At 45.4% G+C, this 16871-nt stretch overlaps 1 protein-coding gene across 1 annotated transcript; it reads left to right on the forward strand.

Annotated features, from left to right (window-relative positions):
• The first annotated feature begins 2264 nt into the window (after nucleotides 1-2264).
• Nucleotides 2265-13237, forward strand: LOC100495707 (angiopoietin-related protein 7). The gene is made up of 7 exons (XM_031902406.1): nucleotides 2265-2550; nucleotides 8450-8848; nucleotides 9324-9543; nucleotides 10293-10430; nucleotides 10558-10774; nucleotides 11085-11280; nucleotides 12336-13237. Exons 2-7 carry the CDS (start codon nucleotides 8507-8509, stop codon nucleotides 12477-12479), a joined length of 1257 nt encoding a protein of 418 aa, XP_031758266.1. The 5' UTR covers nucleotides 2265-2550; nucleotides 8450-8506; the 3' UTR covers nucleotides 12480-13237.
• Nucleotides 13238-16871: the final 3634 nt, after the last annotated feature.

Below are 16871 nucleotides of genomic sequence, written 5' to 3' on the forward strand. Positions count from 1 at the left end.
CATTATCCCTTATAATACATGAGTGATACTCAGAGTTCCCTGTATAACTCAGCCTGCAGCCTTGTGCCTTTATATGGGGGGCACAGAACCCCTCAGTGACTGCTAATATCCTTATCATTTACAGTAGGGGGTACATTATCCCTTATAATACATGAGTGATACTCAGAGTTCCCTGTATAACTCAGCCTGCAGCCTTGTGCCTTTATATGGGCACAGAACCCCTCAGTGACTGCTAATATCCTTATCATTTACAGTAGGGGGTACATTATCCCTTATAATACATGAGTGATACTCAGAGTTCCCTGTATAACTCAGCCTGCAGCCTTGTGCCTTTATATGGGCACAGAACCCCTCAGTGACTGCTAATATCCTTATCATTTACAGTAGGGGGTACATTATCCCTTATAATACATGAGTGATACTCAGAGTTCCCTGTATAACTCAGCCTGCAGCCTTGTGCCTTTAGATGGGCACAGAACCCCTCAGTGACTGCTAATATCCTTATCATTTAAAGTAGGGGGTACATTATCCCTTAGTTGTATAAAGTCTCACATTAGTCCGTCGGCAGAGCCAAGAAGTTCTTTCCGCCCCCCCCCCCAGCACAGATATAGATAGAATGGTGACTATAAGTTCTATTGAATGTGGCTGTACAAGGTCAGTTCCATGGAAACTCAAGACTTTGGGGTCCTATGACGGGAAGAAAAATAGTGTTTCATATTCACAGAGCTGTGCAGGCAGTATATATATATATAGGCAATATCACTGCATTACATGCCTACACCGTCTCGCCCCCCGTGCCATCAGTCCCTTCAGATCTCCAAAAAAACCAAAAACGTATGTTACCTGGGCTGAGCCTTAGGGGCCCCTGCACCCCCCAATGGGCCCCCATCTCAGCCTTCAGGATCTCTGCTCAAAAGGATCTCTGCCCCAACTCCATGCCATTCTCAGCACCCAAATTAATGCCGTTCTGAGCAACTTTGCAGTTTACATGAATTTTCTATTTTTGGTGGTTTCTGCAGTTTTACACTGCTACTATCAGCCTTTCAGCTGAGCAGCTCTCTATTACAGTATGAGTGGCTATGCAGGTACCACAAAGAAAAAAACAGGTGGGCCCGACCCCCCGCAGGGGCCCCTCCACCCTTCCCCCGAGCACATGTAAATTAAACTTACCTTCAGCGCATTGGGGGAGGGAGACCAGCGGCTCGGGGAGCGCCCTGCGGGGGGGTCGGGCCCACCTGTTTTTTTCTTTGTGGTACCTTGGTGGTACCTGCATAGCCACTGATACTGTAATAGAGAGCTGCTCAGCTGAAAGGCTGATAGTAGCAGTGTAAAACTGCAGAAACCACCAAAAATAGAAAATTCATGTAAACTGCAAAGTTGCTCAGAAAGGCATTAATTTGGGGCAGAGATCCTTTTGTGCAGGAAACCGGCTTCTATTTGTCAGCCCTGGGTTACAAACGCCTACTGGCAAGGGACTTACTGTCATCTTTAATCACTGTCAGTCATTCACTTTATGGGGCCCGACTCAGAGTTTCTATTTAGCAGTAATTGAAATCTGGAGCTATTGAGGCGCCCAATACCGTCTGTATTCTTCCTTCCGAATATTTTTTCTTCATCTTTATATAAAGGCCTGTATGGGTTGTCTATATAAGCCTATACTGCTCCCACGGGGCCCTTGTATTCGTTGTATTTAGGAAGACGGTGGGAAATCTCATTAAAGGGAAACTATACCCCAACCAAGGTTATTCTCTATAAAAATACATTGCATTGCTCACATGTAAAACCCTGCTCCATGTAAATAAACCATTTTCATATAAATATACTTGTTTAGCAGTATGTGCCATTGGGTAATCCTAAATAGGAAACTGCCATTTTATGTACTAAGGGCCGCCTCCTGGGATCATAGGAGTCACAGTGCACACAAACAAGCCAAGGCACACATACATGCTAGGCCCCATCAGCCAATGAATGGGCAGAGTTCTGCCTTTTGCTCCCACACTACTTCCTGTTACAGTGAGAGCTGCATCACTTCCTGTCAGCTGATCTCTGAGGGGGCACACGGCCCATCACTAAATGGCGGCTCAAGGGAAAGGATGTAAAAGGGCAATATTTACTGATATATATATTCCAGTTTGGGGAGATTCTTTAATAGGCCCCTTAACATAATATAAACTGTCTGTTGGTTACGTATTCATTCTGGGGGTTTAGTTTCCCTTTAACAGTCTCCATGTATCTGGGACTATGAAAGATATGATAGAGACGAGGGAAGGGCAGGAAGCAGATGGAGATTATCTGGATTACATTTTCTGCACTGACGGAAAAGGTATAATCTAATTAGAAATGTAAAACCTCAGGATTGCGCTCCATTATTCCCTAATTCCCTGCGGCTGATCAGCACCGGGGCACGAAACGCTGCCAGAAACTGCACCGGATTCCCAATATTCTGAGCAGAATTCACGTCACTGGACCCAACAAATCTTGAAGAAATGTTCAGGAGTTACTGGGAATCTAGTAGGGATCCATTTCTGCACCTTCCGTCTAGGTAACCTGGTAAGGCACTGTTATCTGGGATTTTATCTGTACCGACTCATGAACAATTGTATGGATGTCAGCACAGATGTTCCCAGTACAGGTATGGGATCCCTTATCCGGAAACCCATTATCCAAAAAGTTCTGAATTACGAAATGGGATCAAGTACAGGTACTGTTTTATTATTACAGAGAAAAGGGAATCATTTAACCATTAAATAAACCCAATAGGGCTGTTCTGCCCCCAATAAGGGGTAATTATATCTTAGTTGGGATCAAGTACAGGTACTGTTTTATTATTACAGAGAAAAGGGAATCATTTAACCATGAAATAAACCCAATAGGGCTGTTCTGCCCCAATAAGGGGTAATTATATCTTAGTTGGGATCAAGTACAGGTACTGTTTTATTATTACAGAGAAAAGGGAATCATTTAACCATTAAATAAACCCAATAGGGCTGTTCTGCCCCCAATAAGGGGTAATTATATCTTAGTTGGGATCAAGTACAGGTACTGTTTTATTATTACAGAGAAAAGGGAATCATTTAACCATTAAATAAACCCAATAGGGCTGTTCTGCCCCCAATAAGGGGTAATTATATCTTAGTTGGGATCAAGTACAGGTACTGTTTTATTGCAGCTTTTCATTACACAGCAATGTAGTCACAGTGACCCCAGCAATATATGTTGCAATGACAAGTGGCTAGGGGTAGGCAGAAGAGGTACCTGCCTGACCCTATCTGCCATCGTTCCAGCATGCCTAGCCCTAGTTCCGGGGCTGCTTAGAGAGCACCTTGTAGAGTGTAAGCTCTTTTGGGCAGGGCTCTCTTCCCCTCTTGTATCGGTTATTGATTGCTTTATATGTTACTCCTTGTAGATTGTAAGCTCTTTTGGGCAGGGCTCTCTTCCCCTCCTGTATCGGTTATTGGTTGCTTTATATGTTACTCCTTGTAGAGTGTAAGCTCTTTTGGGCAGGGCTCCCTTCCCCTCTTGTATCGGTTACTGATTGCTTTATATGTTACTCCTTGTAGATTGTAAGCTCTTTTGGGCAGGGCTCTCTTCCCCTCCTGTATCGGTTATTGGTTGCTTTATATGTTACTCCTTGTAGAGTGTAAGCTCTTTTGGGCAGGGCTCTCTTCCCCTCTTGTATCGGTTATTGGTTGCTTTATATGTTACTCCTTGTAGAGTGTAAGCTCTTTTGGGCAGGGCTCTCTTCCACTCCTGTATCGGTTATTGGTTGCTTTATATGTTACTCCTTGTAGAGTGTAAGCTCTTTTGGGCAGGGCCCTCTTCCCCTCTTGTATCGGTTATTGGTTGCTTTATATGTTACTCCTTGTAGAGTGTAAGCTCTTTTGGGCAGGGCCCTCTTCCCCTCTTGTATCGGTTATTGGTTGCTTTATATGTTACTCCTTGTAGAGTGTAAGCTCTTTTGGGCAGGGCTCTCTTCCCCTCCTGTATCGGTTATTGGTTGCTTTATATGTTACTCCTTGTAGAGTGTAAGCTCTTTTGGGCAGGGCTCCCTTCACCTCTTGTATCGGTTACTGATTGCTTTATATGTTACTCCTTGTAGAGTGTAAGCTCTTTTGGGCAGGGCTCCCTTCCCCTCCTGTATCGGTTATTGGTTGCTTTATATGTTACTCCTTGTAGAGTGTAAGCTCTTTTGGGCAGGGCCCTCTTCCCCTCTTGTATCGGTTATTGGTTGCTTTATATGTTACTCCTTGTAGAGTGTAAGCTCTTTTGGGCAGGGCTCTCTTCCCCTCCTGTATCGGTTATTGGTTGCTTTATATGTTACTCCTTGTAGAGTGTAAGCTCTTTTGGGCAGGGCTCCCTTCCCCTCTTGTATCGGTTATTGGTTGCTTTATATGTTACTCCTTGTAGAGTGTAAGCTCTTTTGGGCAGGGCTCCCTTCCCCTCCTGTATCGGTTATTGGTTGCTTTATATGTTACTCCTTGTAGAGTGTAAGCTCTTTTGGGCAGGGCTCCCTTCCCCTCCTGTATCGGTTACTGATTGCTTTATATGTTACTCCTTGTAGAGTGTAAGCTCTTTTGGGCAGGGCTCTCTTCCCCTCCTGTATCGGTTATTGGTTGCTTTATATGTTACTCCTTGTAGAGTGTAAGCTCTTTTGGGCAGGGCTCCCTTCCCCTCTTGTATCGGTTATTGATTGCTTTATATGTTACTCCTTGTAGAGTGTAAGCTCTTTTGGGCAGGGCTCCCTTCCCCTCCTGTATCGGTTACTGGTTGCTTTATATGTTACTCTGTATGTCCAATGTATGTAACCCACTTATTGTACAGCGCTGCGGGATATGTTGGCGCTTTATAAATGTTAATAATAATAATAATAATACAAGTGAACAAAGGGGTGTCACTACAGAGAAGGCATACTATCAACTATCAACACACTTGAGGGGGGCCCCAGTATATCAGGCCCTTAACCTCCTCTCCTCTGACCACACTACCACCCCCAGGACCACGGGGTCTGCTGTATGGTAGTTATGAGACTGCCGGAGGGCCCTGGTTGTATTGGGGAGTGAAGGGTACAAGGTTAAGGGTGGCCCTTCCCTGTTGGCCATAGTCTAAATGTAAAAAAGGCAAAATGAGGTTGGTTTTGCCCCGACACAATAACCTGTAACACAGTCCCGTGGGACGGACGCAGGGACGATACCGCTCAGATTTAATCGTTACTTGAGAAAGTTTCCTGAACTTCAATAAAACCACTTTTCCCATTTCCTGGCTTATTGTTTTCTAAATGATTCTGAAATGGGCTCATCAATTCCGCGGCTCGGCTGCCCATTGTCGGCCTTAAGTGCTGCATTTAGATTGGATGACCGGGCAGTTATGGCAGCAAAATCAAATGGGCTCCTTGTCAATTTGCTGCGCCCATTGTTACGTTTATTAAGATTGGCCTTGGACAAAGCACTCGGAGCCCATTCAGCGCTGAGAGAAGAGAAAACCTCTTTTGGAAAGGGCGGCCGTTTGTTTCCTTTTAGAAATTCAATGAGTTTTTCATTTTGAAAAGCCGATCGACATTTATTGCTATTTACGTCTCTCACGTAGAGATGGTGGGCACGGGCTACTCTCGTGTAGTAAAACGAGCCGGCGGCCTTTTAAAGTCTCCTAGGTTACAAAAGCACTCAGAATGCCCTAATTTAGAGAGATATTGACTGGGTCCAACTCCGTCAGACTCACTTCAATGGGACATTTATGGGAGAGGTGACGATAATACTTTTTATTGAGGTCATGAGTGTTTCTGGTGCTAGACCGCCATATTTCCGTATATGCAATTATTATACCTATAACCTGCTGTGCTATAGTATCACCATCACTGGGGTAATGCCATGGTCAGGGCAGGTGGTGGTGAAATCGCTGAGGTGTAGGAAGACAATAGCCCCTAGGCTATAGGCCAGTGATCCCCAACCAGTGGCTCAGGAACAACATGTTGCTCCCCAACCCCTTGGATGTTGCTCCCCAGAGGCCTCAAAGAAGGTGCTTAATTTGAAATTCAGGCTTGGATGCATAAAAATCAGATGTACGGCCAATGAGAGCCTTCTGTAGGCTTCCAGTCCACACAGGGGCTACCAAATAACCAATCACAGCCCTTATTTGGTGCCTCCGGGTACATTTTTCATGCTTGTAGTGCTCCCCAACACTTTTTACATTTGAATGTGGTTCAAGGGTAATGTCGGATGGGCCCAAGATACCAGGAAAACTCCCGGTGGGCCCAGGTGTCAGCGGGGCCCTCCTGCTCCCCCAACCATTTGCCCTGTATGCCTCCACCATGGCCATTACTCTATTCTATATGAGAAGGATAGAGGAAAGGATAGAAAATAGTATGCAAAAAGAAATAATTTTGAAATGAAAGAAAATGAGTGAACAGGGGAGGAAAGGTGGTTGGGAGAGTGGGTCTAAGGTCTAAGGTTTTCTGGTGGGCCCTTGGCACCCCAGTCCGTCACTGTTCATGGGTAAAAAAGGTTGGGGACCCCTGCCATAGGCGAAGGCTTTATGAAAAAGAACAGAGAGAGGTAGAGAACAGAGCACTGGAACGGACACTGTAGCAAGAGGGTGGGAAGAGTTGTTTTGAGGACCAACAAGGAATGTTGGAGTGAAAATTGGGGCCATGGAATATCGAAGAAGGAAAGGCCACTGACCACTTAAAATTATTTTTTGGGTGGCAAATAAGGTGACAAATATGGTGGCTCCTAAGATAATGTAGAGACCAAGACAACATCCATTCAGTTGAGGCTCAAGGGTCAAACACTGGTTCATGATTAGAAATTAAAGTTCCAACTTTGGTCAGGGCCATCCTTAACTCCTTGCAGAGTTCCGAGACTTTCTCGAACAACAAACAAGTCTTCGCCCCGGATCTCATCCTTATTGACTTTCAAACTTGGGCTTCCTGGTTTATCAACAAGAGTCTCAGTCTGGGTTTGAAGCAAAACATCATTGCTTGAACAATGTTTCCGACGGCTCAAGGGGAAGAAGAAAGCACAGCAAGTGACTCACCAAGAGCATCAGGTCAGGCTCCATCACAGGAGGGGGAAGGTGGAGGCCATACAAGTGGGCTCATTGTACTTCACTCAAGTGTGTGTGGCTCTATGGAACTGGCTCTGCAGAGGAGTCACAATGTGCAACTTGCCTACCGTTCCTTGACTACTCATCTGTTGCACAAGTCCCAGCATCCCACCAACAGCTCAAGGCTGATCACATGACTCTGTGGTTCTTACCAGAAGATAGATGAGATGGCATCTGAAGAGACAGTCATCTCATGAGACTGTGACAAACACTCCAGAGAGGGGCGGCCAGCACTGGGAACAGTGCAACTGGGCAGGCCACATGGTCACATGGGCCCAATAGGTTTAGTTGGCCTTAGGCCTGCCTTGTGCGTCTGTATTCCCCTGCCATAGAGTTCTTCAGCTTAGATTCAGAGGTTTACAGAGGCTATCTGCTCCATGGTATTATCATTTATCATTATTCTTTATTTATATAGCTCCTCATTCCTAAACACTATGATGAATTTTATAAGGAACCAATTAAAGGGGTTGCTCACCCCTTTTAGTATGAGTGCTATTCTGGGAAAATTTGCAATTGGTCTTCATTTTCTTATTATTTGCAGTTTTTGAATTATTTAGCGTTTTGCTCAGCAGCTCTCCAGTTTGGAATTTCAGCAGCTGTTTGGTTGCTAGGGACCAATTTAACCTAACAACCAGACAGTGGTTTGAAAGAGAGACAGGAATATGAATAGAGGAGGGCCTAAAGAGAAGGATAAGTAATAAAAAGTAACAATAACAATAAAATTGGAGCCTCACAGAGCAATAGGTTTTTGGCTGCCGGGGTCAGTGACCCCCATTTGGAAGCTGCAAAGAGTCAGAAGAGAAAGGCAAATAATTAAAAAACTGTAAGAAATCAAAAATGAAAACCAATTGAAAACTTGCTAAGAATAGGCCATTCTATAGCATAAATAAAGTTAACCTGAAGGTAAAAAACCAATCTAATCTGCTTGTAAGTTGCAATTTCTGGTCTGGCTGAAATTGATCCTAGGACCCCACACTGCAATCATTGTACTGTAATGTAGGGGGGAAGTGATTGGGGGCTGGTTTCATTGGTGTCTGGAGTCTTTGCAGCAATGCCATATTCCAAGGGTTTTAGCTAAGTGTTTTCTCCACTGTTAGTTTTTACTGCATGCGCCACCTAGTGGCAGGAGGCAGAATCTGTTTAGAAATACAGTGTTAATCATTGGGTGGGATTAAACTATGTAAATGAAATCAAGTTCATATAAATGTATTTTAACATTTGTGTGAGTTTTTCCAAATCCAAGAACATGACATACACAGCATTGTAACAAAAGGAGGTTCTAGAACAAATGATAATTATTATTATTAGGTATATATGTATTTATTTATTTTTTCCCCTTTGATTGAAACAGTTGAGGCCAAAATGAAGCCCACGGAACACTGACTGGAAATAAGAAAATCTTTCCAAAATGAACCAAAATGTTCTAATTGTCGCCCTAATATGGCACATAGCGCAGTACATGGTGGCATTAAAGGAACACCAACGCGCCCATCAGCTGACAGGGATGGCCCAATGCGGCGAGTACAGCTCTCAGGTTCTGGCCAATGGAAAGTGCAAGATTGTCGCTACTTTGCCTCAACACGAGGGCCACAGGTGCCCAGATATGTTCCGCTGCACAGAGGAGGTTTCCTACTGGTTGCACGAGAACAAGGAACGTAAGCAGGAGGTTCTAGAGCTGAGGGAACTCGTCTTTGAGCTTCAGGAGGAACTTCGGAACCACAGGCACCGGCTAAAAGTGTTAGAGATCCAGGTGAGGAGTAGGAGGATATTTGGGTCCAGAGTCAAGGGCAAGTAAGCTCAGAGTCAAGGGCAAGTAAGCTCAGTCTTCAATGCTCATGAAATTAGTTAATTGTATCTTCCTACTTTGGCACCTTCTAAAGTTTGGCCTTGCTTAGGTCAATGTCCCAAAGGGTTTCTAGAAAAGGGGAGGATCAAATGGCTAATAGCCCCGGGCATAACTACAGAGGAAGGGGTTGCAGTGGGGCCCAGGAGTGTAGGGGCCCACAAATACCCTAATGAGCAAATGTAATATATCTTGGTAGGATAAGTCAACTTCTGGGGCCCTAGACTGAATTTGCTGTGGGGCTCGGTAACATCTAGTAAAAGCCTATATATAAGGGGACAGGGGAGCGAGAGGGCAAGAGACAATGCAAGCAAGCGAGAATAGAGTGCAACTGTGGAGTTAGACCATAACCAGACATGACTTCTTCTCTCTGTCTCTTTAGTGTGGTGGTGGGAATCACAGTTCCACAGTGGTGCGCAGAGTGCAGAACCTAGAGAGCTGGGCAGGGGAGAGCAGTGCCCTACAGCGCATCCAGGCCGCCTTCATTTACGATCTTCAAGGGCAACTTCTCAACTTGTCCTCCTTGGTGGCCAGAAATCACCAGAACTCTTCCTGTTGGGTTGCGGCTGAACTACAGGCACAGCAAGCACATCCCCAAGCAGGTAGCCTTCTGCCTTGTACCCTTCTGCCCTGCTCCCCCACAGGGTCTTAATGTTACTTAACCTTGGCCATCGCACCACTCCATGAATGGCTGAATAAAGAAGGTTGGGGGTGCTCCAATGGGCAGCCCAGACCAAAACACCCCAAGCAATAGGGCTCATTCACATCCACATATGCAGTAGGCAATACCCCTGGAACTATAGCGGGGTGACTGTTACCCCAATGTTTCTATATATCTGTAACCTTGTTATGGGCTAAGGGGGCCCAGCCTGAAGGCCAGTTAGGGGGGGATTTGGGGTGAGTGCTTATTTGTGCCCTGGGTACCCCTGGAACTATAGCAGGGTGACTGTTACCCCAATGTTTCTATATATCTGTAACCTTGTTATGGGCTAAGGGGGCCCAGCCTGAAGGCCAGTTAGGGGGGATTTGGGGTGAGTGCTTATTTGTGCCCTGGGTACCCCTGGAACTATAGCAGGGTGACTGTTACCCCAATGTTTCTATATATCTGTAACCTTGTTATGGGCTAAGGGGGCCCAGCCTGAAGGCCAGTTAGGGGGGGATTTGGGGTGAGTGCTTATTTGTGCCCTGGGTACCCCTGGAACTGTTACCCCAATGCTTATTTAGTAAAGCAAAACTGAAAACCTCCACGTAATAGTATAGTAATTTTCATTATTTTGCAGCATTTTATTTACATGCTGTGATTTATAAAATGGCTGAAGCTCCTGTGACTCCCTCTATACAATATATTTAGAATTTCAGCACTCCCGGAGCTGCCACACTGACTGCTCGAGCCTCTATTACAATGGGATTGATAGGTCGGGAATCTATACAATTGAGTTGGCCGCAGGAGGAATCCCAACAGACGTTCTCTGCGACATGGAAACAGACGGTAAAGTAGGGAATTTTATACTAAAAACACCCAAAAGAACACAAACGGTGCCCCTAGTGGCTTGGGCACTTTGTGAGGAGGGCAAATACTGCCAATAAATATATAACTACCATATTTTATTGAACAGGTGGGGGCTGGACTATAATACAGTCTAGACAGGACGGGTCCGTGGGCTTCAACAGAACCTGGGCAGAATACAAGGAAGGCTTCGGCCATTTAAATGGTGAGTTCTGGCTGGGAAATGAGAACATCTACAGAATCACAAGCAGAGGAGACTATTCCCTTCGCATTGACTTGGAGGACTGGGATGGAAACCATAAGTACGCGATGTACAGAAGCTTCAGGTAAGTAGAAATCCTGGTTTGATTACTGTTCATTAATGTTCCCAATCTAAAAGAACTCTAACAAAACACCCCTCAAGCCCCCCCCCCTGGAGCTAAGTCTCTAAGTCTAGCCCCACCCTGATTTGTTCCTAACATCACCCACTTGCACCCATCCATTTTATAAAACAGAGGGCTCCTCTGAGCCTTAGCCCCACATTGGAGGCCTTGCCACCTAGATACCTATTTGCCCCTGTTGGGGCTATTGCAGGTTACTGCCATATAGGCTATTTCATGTCGGCCATTTATTGACCTTCAGTATCTCTCTGCGCAGCATTGAAGATGAAGGCAACCACTACCGGCTGAATGTGGAGGGGTTTAGCGGCACCGCCGAGGATTCCTTTGCCTGGTACCATAACAAGAGGAGCTTCAGTACCCCGGAGACTGGGAACCTGTGCGCGGAAATCTCCCACGGGGGCTGGTGGTACCACCAATGCTTCTACTCCAATCTAAATGGCGTTTACTATAGGGTAAGGAAGGGTTTGTGCTCCGGTTGAGCTTATTTACTTCATATACAGATGGAACAGACTTTACTTATATCTCCGATACACAATTTGTATCTTAGGATAAGTCTTCCTTAAAATAACTAGATGACAGTGGCATCTGAATGCCCTGATAGCAGCACAAGTTGACAAGAGTAGGACAAGATGGAGACAACAGGGCAAGATGGAGACAGTAGGGCAAGATGGAGATAGTAGGGCAAGATGGAGACAGTAGGACAAGATGGAGACAGTAGGGCAAGATGGAGACAGTAGGGCAAGATGGAGACAGTAGGGCAAGATGGAGACAATAGGCCAAGATGGAGACAGTAGGACAAGATGGAGACAGTAGGACAAGATGGAGACAGTAGGACAAGGTGGTGACAGTAGGCCAAGATGGAGACAGTAGGGCAGTAGGGCAAGATGGAGACAGTAGGACAAGATGGAGACAATAGGCCAAGATGGAGACAGTAGGGCAAGATGGAGATAGTAGGCCAAGATGGAGACAATAGGCCAAGATGGAGACTGTAGGGCAAGATGGAGACAGTAGGCCGAGATGGAGACAGTAGGCCAAGATGGAGACAGTAGGCCAAGATGGAGACAGTAGGGCAAGATGGAGACAGTAGGGCAAGATGGAGACAGTAGGGCAAGATGGAGACAGTAGGCCAAGATGGAGACAGTAGGGAAAGATGGAGACAATAGGACAAGATGGAGACAGTAGGGCAAGATGGAGACAGTAGGACAAGATGGAGACAGTAGGCCAAGATGGAGACAATAGGCCAAGATGGAGACAGTAGGGCAAAATGGAGACAGTAGGACAAGATGGAGACAGTAGGACAAGATGGAGACAGTAGGGCAAGATGGAGACAGTAGGCCAAGATGGAGACAGTAGGGCAAGATGGAGACAGTAGGGCAAGATGGAGACAGTAGGGCAAGATGGAGACAGAATAATAAAATTGAGACAGTAGAGCAAGCTGGAGACAGATGAACAAGATGGAGGCAGAAACTAACTAACCTTCTCCTAATTCCTCACCCATAAAATCCAGGGAGGGGGATACATGAGAGGACGGGGTGCCCTGGGCCCAGATGGCATTGTGTGGTACGGCTGGAGGAACACCGACTACTACTCGCTGAAACGAGTCTCCATGAAAATACGGTCAAGGGCATTTCGACTCCACCGATCCCTCTGATGCAATGTCCTTTGACTGGGAATATATTAAAGGGAAAGTAAACCCAAACACTGCACAACTTTCTAAGCAGTATCTGTCCGTCCTTTGCTATTTCCTCCCCCCAGGACTCAAGTTCTGCAACGCTCTGCATTCTCTATCCATAACAGACCAGTAAAGGAGGAGAAGCATGCAAGGCATTATGGGAATTGGGGAAAGTTCCGCTGCATTGTTTCAATGGTACATTTACCCGGTATAATCTAAACAGATATTTAGTACAGCCACGGGCTGTTTGTATCTGGGGACTCAGTAATGTTCATTTAACCAGTGTATAACAAGCCCAGAACATTGCACTTGTGTATCAGACTCACAGGGATCCCGGAACCTTCCGGAAACATTACATAGGAACAAATTAGCACATACAGCCCTGACATTTAAGAGCAGATTCATGCATTAACCCACAGAACTTACATTTCATATTAAAGTGGATGGATTTTGCCCCACAGTATAAATTAGATTGAACCTGGGGGCACATTAATATTTTTACAAGAAGCCAAACCTTTGTGTTGCAAACAGCATTATTTTTGACCAAATGCAAGATTCTAAAGTCTCTAGCGCCATCTGCTGGTACAAACGATATAAATGTGAGTCAGAGATCCATCCAGATTGTTATTATGATTCCTGCACATACTGGGGCAACATTCAGTTAGAGTAGTAAGGGCAAGATGGAGGCAGTAGGGCAAGATGGAGACAGTAGGGCAAGATGGGGACAGTAGGACAAGATGGAGACAGTAGGACAAGATGGAGACAGTAGGACAAGATGGAGACAGTAGGGCAAGATGGAGACAGTAGGGCAAGATGGAGACAGTAGGGCAAGATGGAGGCAGTAGGACAAGGTGGAGGCAGTAGGGCAAGATGGAGACAGTAGGGCAAGATGGAAACAGTAGGACAAGATGGAGACAGTAGGGCAAGATGGAGGCAGTAGGGCAAGGTGGAGGCAGTAGGGCAAGGTGGAGACAGTAGGGCAAGATGGAGACAGTAGGGCAAGATGGAGACAGTAGGACAAGATGGAGGCAGTAGGGAAAGATGGAGACAGCAGGGCAAGATGGAGACAGCAGGGCAAGATGGAGACAGTAGGGCAACAAGGCTAAAGAAGAGCAAGATGGAAATAATGGGGCACAATTGTGACAGTAAGTCATGATGGAAACAGTAGGGAAAAAAGGATAAAGCAGCACAAGATGGAGATAATAAGTCAAGAGACTGCAAGCGAAGATGAAGACAATAGTGGTATATCTAGTATAAAAAAATCTAAAGCAACTGGACTTGTTAAGTAATCATTGAAGACGTTTCACTACTCATCCGAGCAGCTTCTTCAGTTCAACTGCTCGGATGAGTAGTGAAACGTCTTCAATGATTACCAAACAAGTCCAGTTGCTTTAAATTTATTTATACTAGATATACCATGACCTGGATGAATGAAAATCTTCATAGACAATAGTGGTAGTTGATGTCAGTAGGACAAGATGCATTCCAGCTTTAAAATGGGGGTCACTGACCCCGGCAGCCAAAACCTATTGCTCTGTGAGGCTCCAGTTTTATTGTTATTGTAACTTTTTATCACTTATTTTTCTATCCCCTCTCCTATTCATATACCAGTCTCCCATTCAAACCACTTCCTGGTTGCTAAGGGAACTTGGACCCTAGCAACCAGATAGCCGCAAGCTGGATAGCTGCAGAACAAAAAGGAAAATAACTTAAAAACTACAAATAATAAAAAATAAAGACCAATTGCAAATTGCCTCAGAATATTACTCTCTACACCATACTAAAAGTTCAGTGATCTGTGATTTTAGCATTTGCCAGAAAAATACTATTTGATTTTTAGAAGTGTATTTATTAAATGGGAACTCTTACTTTTGCCCATTGATAAATACACTTCTACAAATCCCATAGGATTGAATAGAAAGTGGGTGAGTTTTTTTCTGGGGAAAACTCTATCACATTGTAATAAATCCCTTTACTAGTTTTAAACTTGAATGATCAGTTTTTGTAATGTGATTTTGTCTCCTACCCCTAGGTGGCGCATAGAGCAAAAACTGCAGATAAAACCCAATCTATAGGCAGATTTATAGGCAGATTTGATTGGGCTGGGGCAGGCTGAGCCTCCTCAAAGCTTTCTGACAATTTATGTAACAATAAAGGGAAAATAAAAATCCCTTACTGATGCCTGCTGATCTGCGGGGTGAATGGGGCATTGCTGGAGGCATATCTGGAAGAACAGGGGGGGGGGTGCAATTATTGCCCATTGCCCACTCTGAGTGCCCCAAAGCTTCACTGCTGCTGGATCTGCCTTCAGAGTTTGGCTACAGCTCTGCGGATATCGGATTGGCTGAAGGGAGAACTTTGAGCCTCTTCTCAGCCAATCCAATCCCTTCACCGCTCTACCAGGGCTTCAACTTTAAAGGGAAAATCAGCAACATGGAAATTCAAAAGTAGGGATCTCTTCTGATTGAGGGAATTGTGGGTCACAGGCCGAAGCTGGGCACCCCCACTTATACCCTTAATGGGGCTGCACTGGGCAAATCCATAATGGGGGAGGAGCTGGGGGGCTTGTGGGTAACAAACTTGGGCAAAAGGTTTTGAGCTTTATTAAAAGGGGCAGAGATTTGGGGGAGAAAGGGGTCATTCTTCCCCTTTATAGAGCTCCGGTGAGGTCCCATTTCAATAGGTTGATCCTCTGGATCAACTAGCAGCTAAACAGGTTTTATTTAGCCCAGAAGGCTGAACTTGATAGACCTGTGTCCTTTTTCAGCTTTAATTACTATGTTACTATGCCATGCAAACTTATAACTGCTGGTTACACCTGTAAGGAGTAAAATAATACATTTAGGTAAATACTGTTATTTATAGTTCAGTCACCAGGTGGCGCTGTTAGGTAGGGAAATTCCCAAGAGAGGGAGAGCGCAGGGTACTGCTGCCTCATTGGCTGATAAGAAGAACATATGAATGAGGCCTGACAGAGAGGTACCAATGAGAGCGGTTAGTTAGGTGGGATAGTACTAGGTTAGATTTGTGGCGCTCACTAGGCAGTGAGAGTTACTGGCAGGTTAGTGAGATGAGCAGCTGAGGCTCCAACGAGGAGATAGGAAGGGACCGGTGTCCCAGCTGCACCTCACCCATAGGGACCCAGTGGAAAAGGGACTGGGCTAAGTAGGGCTTAGGGTACTGGAAGCAACGCTGGCTCCTGTGCTAAAGGGAAGAAGGAGCAGGGCAGGAGGGTTCATGCTGGGGCCCCCACGCCCTGGGATACCTGCCGGCCGACTGGGGAATTTGTGCCCATGATTTAATAAGCTGTGTTGGTGACTGTGAATAACATGTCCTGAGTTCACCCGCAGCCTCCTGTAAACCTTCTGTTTATTTACTACTAAGTTGCAGATACTATTCAGCTAAGTGTTCTGGGAAAGTACACTGCCCCCCCCCCGCGTTACACTCCCCCCTTGTCCTCTGCCCACAACTGCTCTGCTGATCATGGAAACATCTATGGAACTTCTTCCCCTCAGCCCCATTACTGTGGGCTGCAGGCCGACTTATACAGGGAACTCTGAGTATCACTCGTGTATTATAAGGGATAATGTACCCCCTACTGTAAATGATAAGGATATTAGCAGTCACTGAGGGGTTCTGTGCCCATATAAAGGCACAAGGCTGCAGGCTGAGTTATACAGGGAACTCTGAGTATCACTCATGTATTATAAGGGGTAATGTACCCCCTACTGTAAATGATAAGGATATTAGCAGTCACTGAGGGGTTCTGTGCCCATATAAAGGCACAAGGCTGCAGGCTGAGTTATACAGGGAACTCTGAATATCACTCATGTATTATAAGGGATAATGTACCCCCTACTGTAAATGATAAGGATATTAGCAGTCACTGAGGGGTTCTGTGCCCATATAAAGGCACAAGGCTGCAGGCCGACTTATACAGGGAACTCTGAGTATCACTCGTGTATTATAAGGGATAATGTACCCCCTACTGTAAATGATAAGGATATTAGCAGTCACTGAGGGGTTCTGTGCCCATATAAAGGCACAAGGCTGCAGGCTGAGTTATACAGGGAACTCTGAATATCACTCATGTATTATAAGGGATAATGTACCCCCTACTGTAAATGATAAGGATATTAGCAGTCACTGAGGGGCTCTGTGCCCATATAAAGGCACAAGGCTGCAGGCTGAGTTATACAGGGAACTCTGAGTATCACTCATGTATTATAAGGGATAATGTACCCCCTACTGTAAATGATAAGGATATTAGCAGTCACTGAGGGGTTCTGTGCCCATATAAAGGCACAAGGCTGCAGGCCGACTTATACAGGGAACTCTGAGTATCACTCGTGTATTATAAGGGATAATGTA

This window comes from Xenopus tropicalis, chromosome 5 (assembly GCF_000004195.4).
Source record: "Xenopus tropicalis strain Nigerian chromosome 5, UCB_Xtro_10.0, whole genome shotgun sequence".
NCBI classification, from domain to species: Eukaryota; Metazoa; Chordata; class Amphibia; order Anura; family Pipidae; genus Xenopus; species Xenopus tropicalis.